The sequence below is a fragment of the Ailuropoda melanoleuca genome, chromosome 18, assembly GCF_002007445.2.
Source record: "Ailuropoda melanoleuca isolate Jingjing chromosome 18, ASM200744v2, whole genome shotgun sequence".
NCBI classification, from domain to species: domain Eukaryota; kingdom Metazoa; phylum Chordata; class Mammalia; order Carnivora; family Ursidae; genus Ailuropoda; species Ailuropoda melanoleuca.
Window position 1 is genome coordinate 32,550,119 of NC_048235.1, and position 23,612 is coordinate 32,573,730.

At 35.2% G+C, this 23,612-nt stretch overlaps 1 protein-coding gene across 1 annotated transcript in view; it reads left to right on the plus strand.

Moving 5' to 3' along the window:
- The window catches only part of LOC105237318 (disintegrin and metalloproteinase domain-containing protein 18-like), a 164,637-nt gene that overhangs the window by 55,482 nt on the left and 85,543 nt on the right, over positions 1-23,612 (plus strand). Inside the window, exons 10-13 of the mRNA XM_034647776.1 lie at positions 1,479-1,615; positions 4,637-4,820; positions 12,846-12,941; positions 21,375-21,573. Coding sequence (XP_034503667.1) covers positions 1,479-1,615; positions 4,637-4,820; positions 12,846-12,941; positions 21,375-21,573 — 616 coding nt within the window. The remainder of the gene's footprint in view (positions 1-1,478; positions 1,616-4,636; positions 4,821-12,845; positions 12,942-21,374; positions 21,574-23,612) is intronic.

A 23,612-nucleotide genomic window follows, 5' to 3' on the forward strand; every position in this document is an offset into this window, starting at 1 on the left:
TTTCAGTCTTATGAGCAAGTCTTTAATTCATGTCACATTAATTTTTGTGAATGGTGTAAGATAAGGGTACGATTTCATTCTTTTGCACATCATAGCTCTTTTTAATCTGTAGGATCCGCTGTGATTTCCTCTTTTTAATTCCTGTATGATTGTGTGTGTGTATGTGTGTGTATAATCTGTCTTCCTTTCCTGCACAGTATAACGACTAGGTTACTTTATTTTTTGCATGACTTTATACAGGGGATTTATTTTCAACTGTATAATTATGAAGTACAAGACCATGTCTTCTTTTTCTGAGCTGGCAGTAAAAGACCAGCTTCTGGTTGTTACAACTTGCCCTAAAATCTGGTGACCAGCCAGACACCATCTTTCAGGTTCTGCTGTGGCTTTAACTTTCTTTTAAATTCTGTTATTGGGATTTTTCCTCTCTTTCACGCTTAGCTCTTATAGGGTAAAAAAAAAAAAAAGGAACAATTTACTATTAGCTATTAACTAATTTTTCCATGTTTTCATTCACACACTTGCACATACATATACACAATCTTCTTTTTTTTCTTTTAGGTATGAATTACTTAAATTTTATCATAAATTTCATTTGATGTAGGAAAATTAGAGATGTAATGATCAATGGGATGAGAAAAGTTTCACAACTTATTTATCAAAGTTAAATAATATGAAATACCACTCTGCACTGACAGCAACCTTTTTAAAATAACTTCTCATTCCAAGTGTGTTTACCATGGCTTTGCCTACAACTCTAATTTTTTGTTGTTGTTGTTGTTGTTGTTGTTGTTTTTACTTCATTCATTATCCTACAACCTCACAATGAGCTCCTATATAACCACCTTACACCTATTTATATTGCTGGGTCATTTCCTAAATGTTACACCTCAGCCTAAGTATTAATTCACCAATATTAAGTAGTTATACTCCTACTTAAAATTCTCTATTGCAGCACTTCATTGTCTTTAGAACACTTTTCATGACCTCTTTGTATTTGGGAAGTTTGTTTTAAGTCTTTTGTATATCTTCTTTCTCCCCTTCTGTAATGGAAGCTCCTGGTGTGAATAAAGTCCATTTCTTCATGCATGCCACTACATTTTCATCTTCTGTTAATGTGCTTGACACATGTGTATGCTGAATTAATATTTGTTAATTGGATGAGCTGATTTAATGAGAAAGTTAAATAAATGCGCTTTATGTTGATTGCATCAGAAATACTATGGCTATAGAATTAGAGCATGTCAAATATTAAACCAGAGAGTACTTCTAGCTTGATCTTTCTTTACAGTGTTGCATGGTTCTTAGCCAATTAATCAGTATGGATAGTCTTATCAATGACATATCAAAATGACACATAAAATATGCTTAACATAAAAACTATTAAAATATAAAATTTTATAGGAACAAAATGTTTTATTATTTGCTTTTGTTAACTTCTTGTATGATGGTTTTCCTTTCAATCTGCTTTATTTTAGTATCCAGATGCAATAACTTTGGAGGGATTTTCAGTTATTATAGCTCAACTACTTGGGCTTAAAATGGGATTAACATATGATGATATTAATAACTGTTCTTGTCCAAGAGCTACATGCGTAATGAATCATAAAGCAGTGTAAGACATTATTCTTCTTAATTAATTTCACATATATATTTGTGAAGCTGTTTATAAGATGTGATGAATTTTTCATTCTTTATATTCAACTCCATGCTGAAAATTGGAAAGGTGTGTTGTGTACAAAGAGATATCACACTAACAAATTTGCCTATGTGATATGACTCCAAAAAAGTGGTAAATACCATGATTAACAAATGCTCACTTGAGGGAATTAGAGGGAAATTTTTAAAATTTATGAAGACTGTGAAATATTATATAAATATGATACTGTTGTTTTGGTTGTTGTAGTATATTGCATTCAAAGCAAACATACCTAAAATTACCCTCAGTGATATAGTACTGGCAGCTTTGGCTAGAATTTTAAGAGAAAGAAAAAGGAGGAAAGGTTTGAGGAGGGAAAAAAAAGTTCCCTTATTTACAGATATTGTGATTGACTACCTACATATATCAACAGAATCAGTATGCAATTAGAAAAACAACAACATTAAAAATGTATTAGAATGGGAGAAACTACATATTATCTATAGACTGAAAGAAAGAAGAGAGGGAAAAGATGACAGTGTTGGGTATAATGAAGACTTAAGAACAAAATCATTGAGTAAATTAGAGAGGATAGCATTTAGTGCATAAGTAGAGGGGCTGACTTTTATTGTCAATTATTGTGATAAGATATCAGCAGAGTAAACAGATAAAAAGGTAGGTAGTTTGGTTAACGGAGGTATAAAGATGAGGACAATTGCTTCTGATAGGAAGTTCAGAGTAAGGAGTATAAGAGTTTGGATAGAAGATGTGAAACACTTGTCTTGGAGCATAGAAACTAGAAATGACTTAAGAATGTGATAGGATTGTTGGGCCTTTTGAAAATATACTTAATATGAATTCAAACAGCATGTTATTTATTTTGGTCCATATAATTTCAGGTACCAAATTGTATAAATAAAGAAAGTAAATAATTGAGATTTTGCCAAGTTAATGTCCATGGGATTCAAAAAGAGTTAGAGTTGCAGGAAAAGTTATGTTTCCCTAAAATAATTATTTCAATTTTTCCTACCCTGCTCTTGGAGTTTAGGATTAGAAATTAAAGTACTTTGAGGGGCGCCTGGGTGGCACAGTGGTTAAGCATCTGCCTTCAGCTCAGGGCGTGATCCCAGCGATCTGGGATCGAGCCCCACATCAGGCTCCTCCACTATGAGCCTGCTTCTTCCTCTCCCACTCCCCCTGCTTGTGTTCCCTCTCTCTCTGGCTGTCTCTCTCTCTCTGTTGAATAAATAAAATAAAATCTTAAAAAAAAAGAAAGAAATTAAAGTACTTTGAAATGGCTGCCTTAGCTCAATTTACTTTATAGTGGTCTTTAGACCTGGATGGTAATCTTCCCCACAAAAAAACAAATCAATTAAGATTTACTTTGAAATGCCTTGGTCTATTAAAATTCTATATGCTTAGGCTAGCACAGTCATTTCTTCCTTTTCATGGCCATCTTTTAAGCAAAGATTTAAAAAAATAAATTGCTTTGTACACACTTTAAGCAAAAATTCCAAGTACTAATTAATACTTTTAATTTTTACTCAAAAAGCATGTGACCCAAGTAGAAAATAACCTGTTTCTATTTTTTCTTTTTAAATTTTTAAATTCTAGTTAATTAACATACAGTGCAATATTGATTTCAGGATTAGAATTTGGTGATTCATCAAAGTGTCTATTTCAAAACTAATTCTGTATAAAAAATATCGGTGCTCAAAATTTGTAGCTTTTTGCCTAAGAATGGCCTGCAAAAGTGGAGCGTCACTGATACCTATTGAAACAAAGTAGTTAAAAGTAATAGAAAATTGCTTAAATAATATTATTCCTTATGATATTCTTCCCACTTTCCCCTATTTATTCCATTACAAATGCCTAAGTCAGTGAAAGCTAAAGCATGCCTTTTTTTGTTTCGTTTTTTTTCTCACTCTCCCAACTCCAAAACTCTAGCAGCTATACATTTATTTCCTTGGAGGCTCAGCTATGGCTGTCTTGGAGCTGTTGTTTCAGACATGATTGCTTAGACTGGCACTGTGCAATAGAAATAAAATGTGACCCACATATGTAATTTTAAATTTTCTAGTAGCTGAATTAAAATTTTTTAAATCAGATGAAGTTAATTGCAGTAATATATTTTAATAATACATTTTATTTAACTTAATATATCAAAAATATTATGATTCCAACATTCAATCAACATAAAAATTGTTAACTGGATATGTTATATTCATGTATGTGCATGTGTATTGATAGAGGATGTATATGAGAGAAAAGAGTCCAGGATTACACCAATGTTATTAACCTGAGAAACCAGAATAATAGAGTTGCCTGGAACTGAGAATAGTGGATGGCACAGTCTTGGCTGAGAAGACCAATAGTAAATATTGTACATAGTATATTCAGAATGTCTAGTAGAGATCCATTAGACACATCTTTTAGATATTCCACTAGAAATATAGCTATAAAGACCTTCTCAGAACTTATATTTTACAGCAAAATTTAAGTTATATAAAAACATTTTAAAAATACAAATGAGCTTATTTTTACGTGATGCAAAAGTACCATGTAGAATAATAAATATTGACAGTGGAAGGAGAATGTGGGAGGGGACACAATTTTATATAATGTCAAAAAAGACCTCTTTGGAAGGTTACATTTGAGTAGACATCTGACTGAAATGAGGGAGGGAAGCTTTGCATATATGAGAGAAGAGCATATTAGATAGAAAGAAAGATAGATAATAGATGATAAATAGGTAGATATTTAACTATTACACTTTATTTCTTCCCTGGAAATGTACATTTTCAATGACATTTTAAAAAAAGGATGTTAAAGATAAATGGCGATTAATTAAAATTTAATCATGCTTGTCTTCGTCTCTGCTCAAGTACAAGTTTTCTATTTGCCATCTTGCAATTCATATCATTATATATGGGGGCATTGTTTAGGTGGAGTTTTATTAGCCTGAAGATTTACCTGAGGATTATTATTTCATTGTAGGGGTTCCAGTGGTATAAAGATTTTTAGCAACTGTAGCGTACATGACTATAGATATTTTGTATCAAAATTTGAGGCTAAATGTCTTCAGAACTTTTCAAATTTGCAACCGTTATATCAAAATCAATCAGTATGTGGTAATGGGATTTTGGAACCTAATGAAGAATGTGACTGTGGCAGCCAAGAGGTAAGCAATAAAAATTGGAATTTGAGCACAAATTCTTGTGTTTCTAATAAGTGATTTTCATGGTATATATGGAATAATATATGCAACTATGTCTTTAATATAGAACCTAGATATGAAATGAGTGTAAGTGAGGGTATATGAATAACTTTTCCATCCCTCTTCAATTGAGAAAACAAACGAGTCATGAAAATTTGGTTTGCATACACTGTTACCAAGTATGTCAGCAGACAGGTTTTGCATATATAGGCTAAGTGGTGGGCCTTTTATCCTCACCTTATTTCTTAACTCATGTGACCCCAGTCTGTTTTCTCTACAAACTTCTGAATTTGCACCAAATTTTCCCGTCTCTTTTGGTTGCAAGAATGGGGTAACATTATAACAGATTTTTCTTAATCCTCAAGCATTCTTACATTTCCAAGTTTCAGGATTATCAAAACTTGTTCTATTTGCTCACTTCTAAATATAGATAACCATTCTACCACAGTCCTATTAACAAAATACTCTCTGTACACTATTCTCAACAGATAAGACCACACATTCAATATAGTATCATTATTATGTAATATTTTGCATTTGCCCTCTATTTAAATAAAATAAAACTTAATGATTAGTCCCCCAGCAGTTACATGAATTTCCTATCCACCTACAAAAAGAAATGACCACCATTTGTTTACGTAACATTAAATCCCTACAAGTTATCTTAATCCCTCACTATTCCTAGAAGTTTATATATATGTGCGTGTGTGTGTGTGTGTGTGTGTGTGTGTGTGTGTGTGTAGGGTTTCCATTTATCTCAGGTCTTTCTTTTCAGAGAATGGGGCGGGGAGGGGCAGGAGAGAGGGAGACAGACAATTTCAAGCAGGCTGCATGCCTAGTGTGGAGCCCAGTGGGGGGCTTGCTCTCACAACCCTGAGATCATGACCTGGGCCAAAATCAAGAGTCAGACACTTAACCAACTGAGCTACCCAGGCACCCAGTTATCTCAGATTTTCTAATGTCATTTTACTTTTCTGATTAGTGGTACTATGCTCATTTCATATTCATATCCTCCTAAATATGGTGCCCACTGCCTCCCAAAATATCTGGTTATTTTTAATGAAAAATAGAAAAAAACATAATCTGGAGCTGGGTCTGCACATTATGAGCTTCCACAACTACAGGCTGTAAGCAGAATGTCACTTACAGCAGATATTGTCAGTGTCCTACCAAAATCTTAGCATTGATTGTTCCTGGAGAGAGTATTTGCTTCAAGTATCAGAGACTTTTTCTTGGAGTGTTTCCTCTGGTCTCAGTAGCATGCTCAGCTTTTAGCAGGATGGGCTTGAAGCACTTGGGGCTAATGATCAATCCTCAAATAATTATGAAGGGTAGTTGGTGAATAAATGCCTCATATTCCTTACCCCTTATAAGGAAATTCTCTGAGATACGCTCTGTATAAGATTTCTGCAAACTTCCCAGTGGGCCAAATTCAGCTGCCACCTATTTTTGTAAATGGAACTTTATTGGAATGCAGCCATGCCCATAAGTTTGCATACTGTCTATGGCTACTTTTGTGCTGTAACGGCAGAGTTGAACATTTGCAACAGAAGCCGTACAGCGCACTATTTTAGCAAAGTTGCAAATATTTGCTATTTCGTCCTTTACAAAAAATGTTTTGATGTCCCCTGTTTCATATCATTTCCTAGAGGTACCTGTGGAATTTAGCTTTGTCTTACAAGAGCAGTAAGCAGGGGCGCCTGGGTGGCACAGTCGTTAAGAGTCTGCCTTCAGCCCAGGGCGTGATCCCGGCATTCTGGGATCAAGCCCTGCATTGGGCTCCCTGCTCAGCGGGGAGCCTGCTTCTTCCTCTCCCACTCCCCCTGCTTGTGTTCCCTCTCTCGGTGGCTGTCTCTCTGTCTGTCAAATACATGTATAAAATCTTTAAAAAAATCTGTAAGCAACTCACAAACCCACACATACTGGCTTGCTTCCCTTCCCTATATCTGTACTCACATGACAGTGTTTGGGTGGTAGGTAGAATAGACCTTCGAAGATGTCCTCACTTCAATTCATGGATTTGTGGATATGTTAATTTGCAGAAGTAACTAAGGTTATGGACTTGAAGATGGGGACATTATCCTGGGGTATCTGGGTAGGTCCAGTCCAATCAAATGAGTCCTTAAAAACAGAGAACATTCTCCAAGTGAAGTCAGAGAGATGCAGCAGAAGACTCAAAAATACTTGGAGAGAGAGACCCAACCTGCTGTTGCTGAGGGAATATACATGGACGCACAGGAGGAATGCAATTAGTTTCTAGGAGAAAAAACATGCCCTTGGCTGATAGCCAGCAAGGAAACAGAACTCTCAGTCCTATAACCACAGAAACCAAATTTGGCGAACAATCTGAATGAGACTTGAGGTGAAATGCTTCCCAAAGCCTCTCCACATAGCCCTATTGACATCTTGATTTTAGCCTTGTGAGACTACAAGCGGAGGACCTGGACTAGTATATGTACTTGAACCTCTGAGCTATAGACTATTAAATAATTATTTAATTATTTTAAGTTGCTAAGTTTTTGGTAATTTGTGACAGCCTCATTAGGGGGCTATTACGCTTATATGCATCCTTGTTTCAGAGTCTGTTTCTTGGGCAACTAAAACCAAATCAGCTGGTACCAGAAGATTCCTAGGAAGCAGACACCTAGGATAGGATTTTGAAAGTGGATGTATTGTTCACCAGATGGCAAAATGTACTCATTTCTCGGTTTAGGACATTTGAAATTATGGACTTTAGAAACTTAAATCTTCAAATTTCTGGGAAACCCCTGGGTTGGGAAGTGACTGCTAAGCCCATGGTGGAGGAAGGCAGCCTCACATTGCCTAGAGGTGACACAAAGACTCCACATGAAATGCATGTGTCACAAGATGATGCTTGTTCTTTTTAAGATCTGTCCCTGCATTCTTTCATTGGTTCTAGACTATGTCAAGTCTGAACATAGACCAAGTGAGGAAGTACTCTCTGCTATTACAATAAAGAGATTATTTTTAAGAACTTGCTGATATGTATAGACAAAAACCTGGATAATATGCCAGGAAGGAGGCTAAGAATGCCGGCTCCAAGGTATTAATATATAGTCCTGGATAAGTTAGAGTTTATTGATGGGGGGTACTCTCTGGTGAATCAAGATTTGATAGGCAAGGAGACCCATGGTCAGTCTTGATTTGCTGCAGATGAATCCTTGAAGATTGCAGTCTGGCCCACAATAAAGAAGGTGGATATGCCAGAACTTCTTTATTTTTATTTTATTTTTTATTGTCAGAACTACCTTAATAGAGAAATATGGAAGGGGTCAAAAGCTCAAAATAGTGGTCATATTATAATAAAATATAAGAATACAAATTCAGCACCCAATTATTTGGATGGCTCGCAGGATACTGCTTTCACTAAGGCAATGGAAAAAAATGTACTACAGAAGAGGTACTAATATTGTTGAAAATCTCAGTGGTAGCTTTCTTCTATAGACAACAGTTGATGGCTGGAAGTGCCATTACAGAATTGGGCACCCTGGTGTCACTAGGAATCACTGAATATCAAAATAGCAGAGGCCAAGTGGCAGTGCTTAAAATAACAGCCAAAATGGATGAAATTAGCATAAAGGGAAGAGAGGCATAGATGGCAACTACTGGTTTTGACCTGCATGGATTTATACTGATAGTTAAGAAAGATCTGGGTAGTCAATTACCATATTTCTTAGTGTATATAACTATAACTTTTAAAAAGTGAGCAAAGGATTGATGCCAATTGTTACAGAGCTCTTGCTAATCTCTTGCTACATTTTCAGACCCAGCCAGTTTCAGAGCTTGAGCTCATTGCTCACATAAAGGATGAAATCCTACAATGCTCAGTAAGGACAGAAAGCAGCAATTTCCTCAATCATTCCCCTCTCCAACAGAGTGACCATAGTCTTTTACTGAAGTAACTGTGCACTAGGGAATGGGCAATACCCAGACCATTGTAAAATGATTCAATACAGAATCTTTGCTCATGGTACTCACATGAGAGGACCCAAACATCATCATAGAGTGAGGGTAGAGTAGAATCCAGGTAACACATGGAGTCCTTGAAAAAGGCCATCTCACAGCAGGTTCAATGGACTTCAGTTTGGCACAGATTCTGCATCTAAGCATCCTGCAAACTAATGTAAGTTGTTTGAATAAATAGATAGATAGTTAGAAATGCCCCTATTGACACTAATAAAAATTCAGTAATAACAGTAACTAAGATGGGACATCAATATAGATCTTATGTAATATGACATTAAAATGATAACACAATACCATGAACAATGTTATACTATTAAATTTAACAACCTAGGTTAAATGGACAAATTCCTTGAAAAAAAAGCATTTGCAAAAGCCAACATGAGTAGACATTTAAAATGTGAATAGCATTAAGAAAAATATGCTAAAGAAATCCTATCTATATTATCAAAACTTCTCATCAGAGAAAAGTCCATACCACATGGCTCTGCTGGTGATTTTTTTTAATTAATAAAATCACAGCATAGGGAATATAGTCAATGATACTGTAATAGCATTGTAGAGTGACAGATGGTAGCTACACTTGTGGTGAGCATAGCAGAATGCATTGAGAAGTTGAATCACTATGCTGTACACCTGGAAACTGATGTAATGTTGTGTGTCAACTATCCTCAAAAAAAAAAAAAGAAATGCTGATTTTATACATTTTTGAAATTAGAGAAAAAAGGCAATATGTTCTAATTCATTTTTTCATCTAGAAATATAAACTAAGTCTATTCATCCACTTTAATAATTTGGGACAATTACCATCCCTAACAAATTATACACAAATGTGCATACACAAACACACACACATACTGTGATTAAAATGAGGTGGTATTGGCAAAAAAAACCCCAAAAACAAAAAAAAAAAACCCAGAAAATTTAAAGTGAATATAGTCCATACCTTAATCATTGCTTGATCACCAGTACATAGACTAGCATCTGGTACATACAGGGTACTCAACAAATATTTGTTGATTCAATGAATGCAGGGATACTGTAATTATCTTTATAAGTATGTATCATTTGTATCAGTGAATAAGGATTACTATATTTAGAATAGCCATTAATCATAATAGTACTTGGAGAGTTTATTTGAAAGTTTTTCTTAATGAAAGCTGAGGAAGAATACAAGGAACTTTTTATAGAAAGAGTTGATTTGGAGGAAATCTTGCCTTAATAAACATCAAACATAGTTTGAGGCTGTTTAATTGCATTCACTGTTGTATTGGGCTATTGGCATAAGAAATGAAATTTGACATCTATATATCTATCTATTTATGTATCAGTACATATCTATCAAGCGATTTAACTATCTAAATATGTAAAAAGTTATATAGATATATAACATTCATTTTCAGGATGGAAGCATTTATCTATAAATCCAGTGCATCCATTATGAGAAAGGGAGAAACAGCCCCTGATATGAAGGATCTGGACTAGTAATATCAGCTGGGCCTTGGTGTTTTTAGGAGCTGCCCTGACATGCATGGGTTGTAGGATTCTCCTGTTGAACATAAATAATTTCGTAAAAGCTCAACATTTGTGATCGTGATGGATGAAGAAAAAAAGCAAGGCCACTCTCTATGTCTGAATACAAGCAAAACTTGGAAATTGTTCAAGTCACAGAAATGACCAAACACCCTCCTATCCTGGCTAATATGAGTAATCCTTGCTCCTTTACCAATTTCAGCTTTAACGTTAATATAGTCCTTCCTCTTCTAGATCAGCATTATTAAAATACCCAATCAGAGATATACCCCTACTTTTCTGACAGCATCTAATCTGGCAAAGCCCAGATTCCTTACATGCCCCAAATTACCCACCAGAAGCCCAAATTCTGTAATTATACCTTCTCATTGAAAATTACCACAGTTTCCCATGGTGTGTGTTCTCTTTTGCTGACACTAGTAATAAATCCAACTTGTTGAACTACAGATGTGTTCCAGGTGGTCTTTGGCAGAATGGCATGGTCATCTATATCTTCATCAAATCCCTTATTTTATACAAATTAAATTATGTTTTATACATCCACCTACACATGTGGAGTGTACACTTGTTCTCGTATACACAAACGTAATGACAAGAAACACATATTTGAGCAAATATCTCACAAAATACAGAGGGATACATTTCAGAAAAAATAAATCTGTAAGTTTTAAATAGCAATAAAAATATAATAAAGTATTGACAATAGTCTTTGCATAATAGAGATCTTGGTAAAGAGACATAAAACCCAATAGTCATAAAGAAAGATGAACATCACAAATTTCACAAAATGACAGGCACCCTTAACAAGACAAACAATAGACTGCAAAGAAATATTATAAACATATAGAAGAGAGAAAGGATAGCTGCATATTATGTAAAAGTTTCCCCCACTATTTAGTGTGGAGAAGAGGGAAAAGCAAACAAAATACTCAAAGTGTCAAAAGAAATGATTATTTAATTCATAATGTACAAAATGAAAATTCATGCTCACATTCACTAGTAATTAGAGAAATGATAACAAAAAAATGAGACACAATTTCCACATTAGTTCATTGTAAATTAAACTTATTTGTTCATGATTAGTATTGATAAATATGGCTGGAAGGGTATCTTCATTTACTGGCCATGAAAGAATACACACACACACACACACACACACTTACATAGTGATATTGAAGTTACCCCTGGAGAATCTTGGAAGTATAGCAACAACTTCAACTTTTACTCTATATTTTCTATATTATTTCTAGGATGGAAATATTTATAAATACATAGCTATTGACATAAAGACATGAAAAAGCAGAAACAAATGGAAAATTAGAAATCAAGAAGAATCGTGAAGAATCGTACCTTTATGCTAAGGGACAAGATCTTTGAAACTAGTTTTTTGAGTAAATAGAAAATGTTTGAGTTTTTAAAAAGTGTTAAGAATATAAAAATACTAAAGAATTATATAAATGTAATTTATTTACATGGAAACAATATTCAGTTTATTATTTAAATTGTTACTTCATTTGACTAACTGTTGACTGTCATTTACCTTGTAAAAATACATAGGGGCCCCTAGGGGTGCATGGGTAGTGCAGTGGTTAAGCGTCTGCCTTCGGCTCAGGGCGTGATCCCAGCATTCTGGGATCAAGCCCCACATCAGGCTGCTCCACTAAGAGCCTGCTTCTTCCTCTCCCACTCCCCCTGCTTGTATTCCCTCTCTCGCTGGCTGTCTCTCTCTGTCAAATAAATAAATAAAATCTTTGAAAAAAAATACATAGGGGCCCCTGAGTGGATTAGTCCATTAAGCATCTGCCTTCAGCTCAGGTCATGATCTCAGGGTCCTGGGATGAAGCCCCTCATAGGGCTTCTTGCTCAGTGGGGAGTCTGCTTCTCCATCTCCCTGATCATCCCTGTTTGTGCTCTTTCTCTTGCTCACTGTCTCTCTTTCTCTCTCTCTGTCAAATAAATAAATCTTTAAAAAATTTAAAAAAAAGAAATATTTTAAAAATTTAAAAATAAAATACATATATTAACAACATATCTTTTTTTGTTAGTTTCATTATAGTAAAACATGACACATGATTATTAAACTAAATGTATTTTAATTGTAATTATTGCCTAACTCTACTTTAACTTTATTCACAAATGAACCCTAAAAAAACCAAATCACTAAGAAGACAATTGGGGAAGGTTTTCTCTTGGAAACTCACTTTTCTTCCTCAAAGATATAGTTCCATGTTGGTAGTTTATGAATTAATTACCAATAATTTTAAGTAATAAATGTTACTGATCAACTGCTATTTTATATGTTATTTAGTTCTTATATGTTCTTTTGGACATTCTAGAGATAATAAAATAACAAAACTTCATTGAATATATTGTATAATTGAAAAGTTGAACAGGAAAGTGTATCAATAGAAGCTAAGATTAATATATAAGAGCTAAGTGGCAACTACAATGATATTTCTTATGAAATTTTAGGAATGTCAGTTTAAGAAGTGCTGTGATTTTAATACATGTAAACTGAAAGGCTCAGCAAGATGTGGTTCTGGACCATGCTGTACATCAAACTGTGAGGTAAGTTTCCAACATTTATAAAGTGGAAATTAAACTGTGATCATAGATGTCTATATTAATTAAACCATTGTGGAGTTGATAAAAAGAATATAGAAGTAATTCAGTGTAACAAAATGGGGAGTCCATAAACAACCACAAGTAAAAAGGAAAACTACTATGAATTAAAGAATGCACTGCAGGTGGGCACTGATTATTCTGCTGTGTTCCAACCACAGTTTACCATCTTCTAAATTATCAGGTAAAGAAAGAGTAAACATATACAGTACTATATCAAAATAGTATCAATTTTCAAGGAAATTGTGAAATCAAATAAATGGTAAATGACCATGGAAAAATTGTAACACAAATAGACAAATTGTGTAGCAGGCAAAAGGTATACCATACAGAATATGCAAAGAACTCTCAGACGTTGATAAATAGAAGGCAAATCACACACACACACACACACACACACTCACACACACACACTCACACACACACACACACACACAGGCAAAAGGAATGCTCAGGCAATTTATAACAATGAAAGTAGAATTGTTCAATATGTGTACTTCATGTGCAGTAATTACGGTAAACACAAATAAAAATAATATAGTATCATAAAGTAGTCATCCAAATGGTAATCTTAAAAAATAACAGTGTCAGATATTAACCAAAGAGAAGGGATAAAGATCATTTCTGGAGAGTGTTTGTGGAATTTTTAAAAAATTATACAAACTGGCTTTTTATTACTCACAAATTATGAAAATTCTTAAACCGTTTGTCTCAACCCTCCAAAAAAGTGTGCTCTCTTTTACAGTCTTTAGTGGCAGTACATTTTGATGGTATAGAAAAATAAACATTCCATATAACTTGGTTAGAATGTACAAAGATGTGGCAGAAGGCAGAATCCCTACAGTGATTTAAAAAAAAATACAAGTTTAAGTGTTACTGAAGTTATATAGACAGTGAGGATTACAGAATAAAATAGTAAACACTTGTGTATAATTTTGCAAAGCAAAAATGATCAGTTTTGTATGTTTTCACTTTGTTTCAGCATTTCCAAAACACTTTTTTTAAGCATTACTTTTTTTATATGTAATTTTTATTTTGTTATATCAGTCACCATACAGTACTTTTAAATGCAAAAGTTGAGGGGCGCCTGGGTGGCTATTTGGTTAAGTGTCTGCCTTCAACTCAGGTCATGATCTCAGGGTCCTAGGCTCGAGCCCTGCATCGGGCTCCCTGCTCAGCAGACAAACTGCTTCTCCCTCTCCCTTTGCCCCTCCCCCCCACCCGTGTTCTCGCTTGCTCTGCTCTCTCTCTCAAATAAATAAATTAAAAAATCTTAAAAAAAAAATCCTGCAAGAGTTGAAAATTTTCCAGTTACCTTTTAATTCAAAAATCTATTGAATTAAAAATAAATCTAAAAAGCAGCATCATTCAAATAGTGGTTAACTCACAAATGTATGCGCAACAGCCACAGCTAACCTCACTATTAGGCATGTCAGAGTACAATCCAAGGCAGAGCCAGTGGCAGGCACCTCTGACAGTTAAGAGGAAAGGGCATGAGGAATGGTATGCAGCCCCAGGCATCCAGGTGCTTGCTTGTGGAAAAAAGGGTCAAAACTGAAGTGACTTTCCTTATAGAATCCAAGGTCCTAATTAAAAGCAGCTCCTTTAAACACCTAAATCCTTTTTGATTCCCTCCTCATCACTAAAACACATATGGTACAAAGTCTTCATGCAAAAGAGAAATTTTTTGAAATTGTATTTTATCTCAATGCTAATAAACAATTTAGCAGAAAGAATTACAAAATGCAAATTTTAAAAGATTTTCTTATTAATAGAACTATTGATTAAGGTAGGAACCAATTGGGTTTCCCCAAAACAAAACAATTCTTTTTTTTTTTTAAGATTTTATTTATTTATTCGACAGAGATAGAGACAGCCAGCGAGAGAGGGAACACAAGCAGGGGGAGTGAGAGAGGAAGAAGCAGGCTTCCAGCGGAAGAGCCTGATGTGGGGCTCGATCCCAAAATGCCGGGATCACGCCCTTAGCCGAAGGCACACGCTTAACCGCTGTGCCACCCAGGCGCCCCTAAACAAAACAATTCTAATGCACTTTGAATTAGAGATCAGATGTCAACACTATTTTATAAAGCCTTTAAAGAGGAAAAAAAAAAAAAGACCATTGTATCCATATCAAAGTTTTGTTATAAGTTGACCTATTTCTAAATAACTGACATAATTTAGTATTTAAATTAGCTTTTTCAGCAAAAAAACAGCAAAGTGCTTACTGTGAACTATACACTTTATGATTGATGTAGTAAATGTGTATTTTACCCCAATTAAAATTGAAGAAGAGAAGGTTACCTTTTGATAATATATCAGGAACGACACCACAATATCAGGCGAAGCACAGGTGCGTAAGCCTGTTTTCTTATCAGACTTGCCCCAGAGGTTGGTGAAGCCAGCTGAGCATCTACACCAAAGCTGAGCAATGCCCGGGTTGTACTTCAAGATCACATTGACTGAGAGCTTTGGCATCTACAGAAGCAGGGACATTCTCTCTCCAGCTGACTGTTCATTCTGGAAGAGTCTTTGATCTGGGTTACTTGGCCATAGCGCTCATTCCTTTTTTATTGCTGAAAGTATTGCAGGTATCATAAGGTTGTAACAGAGTCTGTTAATACAACCTTTGGTTGAGGAACATTTCAGTCATTTTCACATTTTGGTGATAAAAATACAGCTGCTGTAAATATTCCTACGCATGGTTTGTATAAACATAGAGTTTTATTTCATTTATAAGATCGTTGGTTCATATGTTAAATGTATATGGAGCTTTATAGGAAACCAGAGACCTGTTTTCTAAAGTAGGTACACTAGTGTCAATTCCCACTAGCCTTTTAGAAGACCTACAGTTGCTCTGAAAATTAAATATAAACTCTAAAAGTATACAACACATAGCTTCATTTTATTTTTGCTGTTGGTTTTTATTTACACATTAAAAATCATTTTGCTGGTTGTCCCATAGTTTACAAATCTCTGATTAATCAGAATCTGATTTCATAAATATACCACTTCACATGGAGTTAATGGGTCTTATAATAGGACACTCTCATATACTAGAAATGCAAAATATATTTTTGCTTTATATAGTTTTTATCGTTCAGAAAAGTAAAATAAGGAATAATGAATTTCATAACGAACAATAATTATTCCATTTTTTACTCTTAATTTCCTTTTGTATTTTAGATTTCTGTTTATTATCATATTTTTTGTGCCTGAAGACCTCCCCTTATGATTACTTGTAATTTAGGACTATTGAAAATGAATTCCCTCAGTTATTATTTACCTTAAGAAAGGTTTATTTAAATTATGAATGAAAGGGGAGAGATCACGACCAACACGAATGAAATAGGAAGGATCGTTAGAAACTTCTATCAACAACTTTATGCCAATAAATTAAACAACCTGGAAGAAATGGATGCCTTCATGGAAACCTATAAACAACCAAGACTGAAACAGGAAGAATTTGATTATTTAAACAGACCGATTAATTGTGAAGAGATTGAAGCAGTGATCAAAAACCTCCCCAAAAACAAGAGTCCAGGGCCTGACGGATTCCCCAGGGAATTCTACCAAACATTCAAAGAAGAAATAATACCTATTCTCCTGAAGCTGTTTCAAAAAATAGAAACAGAAGGAAAACTACCAAACTCATTCTGTCAGGCCAGTATAACCTTGATCCCCAAACCAGGCAAAGACCCCATCAAAAAGGAGAATTACAGACCGATGGACACCAAAATTCTCGACAAGATCCTAGCTAATAGGATCCAACAGTACATTAAAAGGATTATCCATCACAACCAAGTGTGATCCACCCCTGGGATGCAAGCGTGGTTCAACATTCGCAAATCCATCAGTGTGATAGATCATATCAACAAGAAAAGAGACAAGAACCATATGATCCTCTCAATTGATGCAGAAAAAGCATTTAACAAAATACAGCATCCTTTCCTGATTAAAACCCTTCAGAGTGTAGGGATAGAGGGTACATTCCTCAATTTTATAAAAACTATCATAAAAAGCCTATGGTGAATATCATACTCAATGGGGAAAAGCTGAAAGCCTTTCCCTTAAGATCAGGAACATGACAAGGATCATCATTCTTATTCAACATAGTACTAGAAGTCCTCGCAACTGCAATCAGACAGCAAAAAAGGGATAAAAGGTATTCAAATTGGCAAAGAAGAAGTGAAACTCTCTCTCTTCACAGATGACATGATACTCTACATGGAAAACCCAAAAGACTCCACCCCCAAATTACTAGAACTTATAGAGCAATTCAGTAATGTGTCAGGATACAAAATCAATGCTCAGAAATCATTTGCATTTCTATACACAATGAGACTGAAGAAAGAGAAATTAGAGAATCGATTCCATTTACAATAGCACCAAAAATCATACAATATCTTAGAATTAACTTAACAAGAGACGTAAAGGATCTATATTCTAGAAACTACAGATCACTCTTGAAAGACACTGAAGAAGACACAAAAAGATGGAAAAACGTTCCATGCTCATGGATCAGAAGAATAAACGTTGTTAAATGTCTATGCTATCCAGAGAAATCTACACTTTCAGTGCCATCCTGATCAAAATACCAATGACATTTTTCAAAGAACTGAAACAAACAGTCCTTAAATTTGTGTGGAACCAGAAAAGGCCCCAAATTGCCAAGGAATTGTGGAAAAGGAAAAACAAAGCTGGGGCATCATGTTGCCTGATTTCAAGCTATTCTACAAAGCTGTGATCACAAAGACAGCATGGTACTAGCACAAAAACAGACACATAGAGCAATGGGAAAGAATACAGACTCCAGAAATGGACCCTAGGCTCTATGGGCAGCTAATCTTTGACAAAGCAGGAAAAAACATCCAGTGGAATTTTTTCCAGTCTCTTCAATAAATGGTGCTGGAGAAATTGGACAGCTATATGTAAAAGAATGAAACTTGACCACTCTCTCATGCCATACACAAAGGTAAACACCAAATGAATGAAAGACCTCAATGTGAGACAGGAATCCATCAAAATCCTAGAGGAGAATATAGGCTGTAACCTCTTTGACATCGGCCACAGCAACTTTTTTCGTGACACATCTCCAAAGGCAGGAGAAACAAAAGAAAAAATGAACTTGTGGGACTTCATCAAGATAAAAAGCTTCTGCACAGCCAAGGAAACAGTCAAAAACACTAAGAGGCAGCCCACAGAATGGGAGAAAATATTTTCAAATGACACTACAGATAAAAGACTGGTATCAAAGATCTACAAAGAACTGCTCAAATTCAATACACGAGAAACAAATAAATCAAAAAATGGGCAGAAGATATGAACAGACACTTTTCCAATGAAGACATACAAATGGCTAACAGACACATGAAAAATGTTCAAAATCATTAGCCATCAGGGAAATTCAAATCAAAACCACATTGAGATACCACCTCACGCCAGTTAGAATGGCAAAAATTGACAAGGCAAGAAACAACAAACGTTGGAGAGGATGTGGAGAAAGGGCATCCCTCTTACACTGTTGGTGGGAATGCAAGTTGGTACAGCCACTGTGGAAAACAGTGTGGAGGTCCCTTAAAAAGTTAAAAATTGAGCTCCCCTATGATCCAGCCATTGTACTACTGGGTATTTACCCCAAACATACAGACATAGTGAAAAGAAGGGCCATATGCACCCCAATGTTCATAGCAGCATTATCCACAATAGCTAAATTGTGGAAGGAGCTGAGATGACCTTCAACAGATGATTGGATTAAGATGATGTGGTCCGGAGGAGGTTAAGATGGCGGAGGAGTAGGGGACCCCTTTTTCAGCCGGTCCCCTGAGTTGAGCTGGATAGGTACCAGACCAGCAGGAATATCCACGGAATCAGCCTGAGANCATAGTGAAAAGAAGGGCCATATGCACCCCAATGTTCATAGCAGCATTATCCACAATATGTTTGCAAATAACAAGATTTCATTCTTTTTGATGGTGGAGTAATATATATATATATATATATATATATATATATATATATATCCTATTATGTGTGTGTGTATATATATATACCACAAATTCTTTAGGCATTCAATCAGTTGACGGACATTTGGGCTATTTCCATAGTTTGGTTATTGTTGATAATGCTGCTATAAATATTGGGGTGCTTGTACCCCTTCAAATCTGTATTTTTGAATCTTTTGTGTAAATACCTAGCAGTGCAATTGTGGAATCATAGGGTAGTTCTATTTTTAACTTTCTGATGAACTTCTATACTGTTTTCCAGAGTAGCTGCACCAGTTTGCATTCCCAACAGTGCAAGAGGGTTTCCCTTTCCTCACATCCTTGCCAACACCTGTTGTTTCCTGGGTTGTTAATTTTACCCATTCTGACAGGTGTGAGGTGATATTTCATTGTGGTTTTGATTGTACCTCCCTGATGATGAGTGATGTTGAACATCTTTTCACGTGTCTCTTAGCCATCTGGATGTCTTCTTTGGAAAAATGTCTGTTCATGTCTTCACCCCATTTCTTAGCTAGATTATTTGATGAAACATACCTCAACAACATAAAGGCCATGTACAAAAGACCCACAGCTAATACCATCCTCAGTGGGGAAAAACTGAGAGCTTCTCCTTTACAGTCAGGAACAAGCCAGGAATGTCCACTCTCACCATTACTATTTAATATAGTACTGGAAGTCAGCCTCAGCAATCAGACAACAAAAACAAATAAAAGACCCCAAATAGGCAAGGAAGAAGTATGGCTTTCACTATTGGCAGATGATGCGATACTCTATGTAGAAAACCCAAAATACTCCACCAAAAAATTGTTAAAACTAGTACATGAATTCAGCAAAGTCACAGGATATAAAATCAATGTACAGAAATCTGTTGCATTTCTATACACCAATAATGAAGCAGCAGAAAGAGAAATCAAGGAATCAATCCCATTTACAATTGCACTAAAAACCATAAGATATCTAGGAATAAACCTAACCAAAGAGGTAAAAGGTCTGTACTCTGAAAACTACAGAAAACTGGTGTAAGAAATTGAAGAGAATACAAATAATTGGGGGAAAAAAAAACATTCCATGCTCATGCACTGGAAGAACAAACATTGTTAAAATGTCTATACTACCCAAAGCAATCTACCCTTTTAATGATATCCCTATCAAAATACCAACAACATTTTTCACAGAGCTAGATCAAACAATCCTAAAATTTGTAAGGATCCACAAAAGACCCTAAATAGCCAAAGCAGCTCTGAAAAAGAAAAGCAAAGCTGGAGGCATCATGATTCCAGACTTCAAGGTATATTACAGAGCTGTAGTCATCAAGACAGTATGGTACTGGCACAAACACACATAGATCAATGGAACAGAATAGAAAACCCAGGGTGGACCTATAGCTATATGGTCAACTAATCTTTGACAAAGCAGGAAAGAATATCCAATGGGAAAAAAAGACAGTCTGTTCAACAAATGATGTTGGGAAAACTGGACAGTAACATGTGGAAGAATGAAACTGGACCACTTTCTTACACCATACACATATAAATTCAAAATGGGTAAAAGACTTAAATGTGAGACAGGAAACCATCAGAATCCTAGAGGGAAACACAAGCAGAAAGTTCTTTGACTTTGGCCGTAGCAAATTCTTACTAGACATGTCACCAAAGACAAGGGAAACAAAAGCAAAAATGAACTATTGGGACTTAATCAAGATAAAACCTTCTGCACAGCAAAGGAAAAAACAAAACTAAAAGGAAATCTACAGAATGGGAGAAGATATTTGCAAATGACATATCTGATAAAGGGTAGTATCTAAAATCTATAACGAATATATCAAACTCAACACCCAAAAAACAAATAATCCAGTTTAACTCGGTTTAATACTAACAACAACTTTCTGAGAGAATGATTATTATCCTGAGTCTACAAACGAAGCAACTGCAAATGAGAGAGATTATGTATCCCATCCAGACAAATAAGCTAGTGAAAATCCAAGCAAGAAATTGAAACCAGGTAGTTTGGCTTTTGGTCACTTCAAGAACAAAAAGGTAGAGGCATTGGTCCTCCAATTTTGAGGAATAGGTATGTTTTACCCATTTAGGCTCCCTCTGAATGCAGATGGAGTCAGATGGCCTCCCAATGCAGACCACAGAACGGTTGTAAGCCCTCTGTCAGAAGGGATCCTTTTATATCTGAGACAGACTTCTTACAGCTTCAGGCTTCATAATGAATACTGTACCTGAGATTTCTTTCAGAAAGCTCACAAACTCGGGAATTCTATGATTCCCCCAAATATCAATAATTAGGCATATTTTATTTGATAAATCTCTTCACTAAGTAAGAATAGTCATTCACAAGAACATGATTTTCTCTTTCTTTTTCCTCCTAGATATCAGTAGCAGGCACTCCATGTAGAAAGAGTATTGATCAAGAATGTGATTTTACAGAATATTGCAATGGAACATCTAGTAATTGTGTTTCTGACACTTATGCATCCAATGGCATGTTGTGCAGGTTGGGAACTGCATATTGTTATAATGGACGATGCCAAACTGCTGATAACCAGTGTGCCCAGATATTCGGAGAAGGTATTGCTCTTTCTTATAAATTTCTTTTACCTTAAATTTGGATTCCTCTATATGATAAAATACATATCACACAACTCTAGAAGTGGAAGAACTTGAATCACAAGCTCAATAAAGAATAACTTTGAATTAAGAAAGATGTTTTTATAGGATATAAGTATAGTATCTCCAGGATAATACTGTACATTCCTCTTCTCATGGTTTGATTTTTGCTTTTTGTACTTAGCAACCCGGGGAAAAATCCACATTTACTACTCATAATTTACATAGAGATTGGAATGGCAAGTCAGTAAATTATAGAAATATACTTAAATTTCTTTTGCTTCACATCTTCATGATCTAATTTTAATGGCATAAAACAAGAAGTTCAGAGTGAATTTCATTCAAGTACAATCATATTTCTTAACTGAGAAAATGCTAGGATAACAGTAGTTATAGGCCACTTACCAAAATTCATTTTTATATTTTCTCTTGAAACAGTTTTTCCAATTCACGTAAGAGTTGTGCATATATGTTTGCTTTTTAGGCAGTAACTATTCATAATACCCCAATATGATTTTTTTAGATGGATTAAATGAAATTTGAGTAGATCAAAATTACTCATTGGAATGTACTCAGATCTTTACTAATTGAGAAAAAGTAGTATAAGCACCATTTTTTCAGTTATTTGCCCAGCAGTAATAAGGCCTATAGTTTATACCAAATGACATGGTATGCAATCTACATTGTCTTTGTAATTATTTGAATCTTTTCCTTAGTACAAGTTTCAGATTAAGTGACTTAACCCACATTTAACCAGAGCAGCAGAGCTATAATCTCCCAAATCAGAGATGAGTGGTATTTTCTGTAGGCTGTATTTTCAGGATTCCACTCATTTGGTTGTTTCTTTGCTGTTTTACTTTTTAAATGTTTACTTTCATTTAAAAAATATTATTTGTCATTGTTACAGTAACTTTAGACCAAGGTTTAATATATCCTTTAAAAATAAAATTAAATAATACTCCCTATAAGATCCATTAAGGATTGTCCAGGCCATACTCTTCTTTTTCATTAAGTAAATCTTTGATCCAGAATTGAGCTACTTGTCATCTGACATCTTTTTGAGTTCTAATTAAAATAAGGGTGTTTAGGTAAGACTTAACCATTAATGTGTATTTCCTCCTCTAATATATGCTCTAGTATCCCACAAAACTTACCCAACTGGGTCAAAATTTGATCTTTTGATGTAGTTCATTCAGTCATCCCTCCTTTCTTCATTTATTTCACTCCTATCTGGAGAAGGCACTTTTTTCTTGTTCTTATGTTATGAAAAACTATAGGGCAAAAGACTGTACTTAAGGCAGACCACGTACAAAGAACTGATAATATTCAACAAGATGAAAATTGTCACATGACTATTGTTCTCGTGGAGCTTATGATCAAGAGACAAAGAAAGTAAACACTTAAATACAAAAGAAATATGAAACATTTAATTGTGCTAAGTGCAGTTATAGGAAAGAAAATAGAATGCTGTAAAAAAATGAGGTGTAATGGACAAGGAAAATACTGTCTGCTGTCATCATATCATCTCCAGCTGTCAGTTCACTCCTCCAGGATTTGTCTTAACTGCAGACACCTCACCCAAAAGCACACCTTTCCCAGGACAGCACAAATCCAATAATTAATTGAGGTGGGGTATAAAGACCTGACCATTGTAGTCTAATCAGGCACAATTCAGGCACAATTTGTACTCTGGCAGACAGCTACCCATAGGGTTGATCAAGTCTTTGTTGTGCCTGAAATTCTGTTTGACTTCTTATCTGCTCTATCCTACTTTCTGTCTCTCACTTCCAGATGTTGTAATCACTAATAAATAGCTTTCACATTATACCTCATCTAGATGCTGGCTTCTGGAAGTTCTAATCATTAACAGTTGATCCTGAGAGTGGTGTGAAAAAATAGCCTATAAAATCATTTTCAAAACTGAGTTACTTACTCCCAAGCTGTGAATGAGCATGCCATCACTGGTGAAAGCTGATAATACCCTCACTGAGTGAACTGGG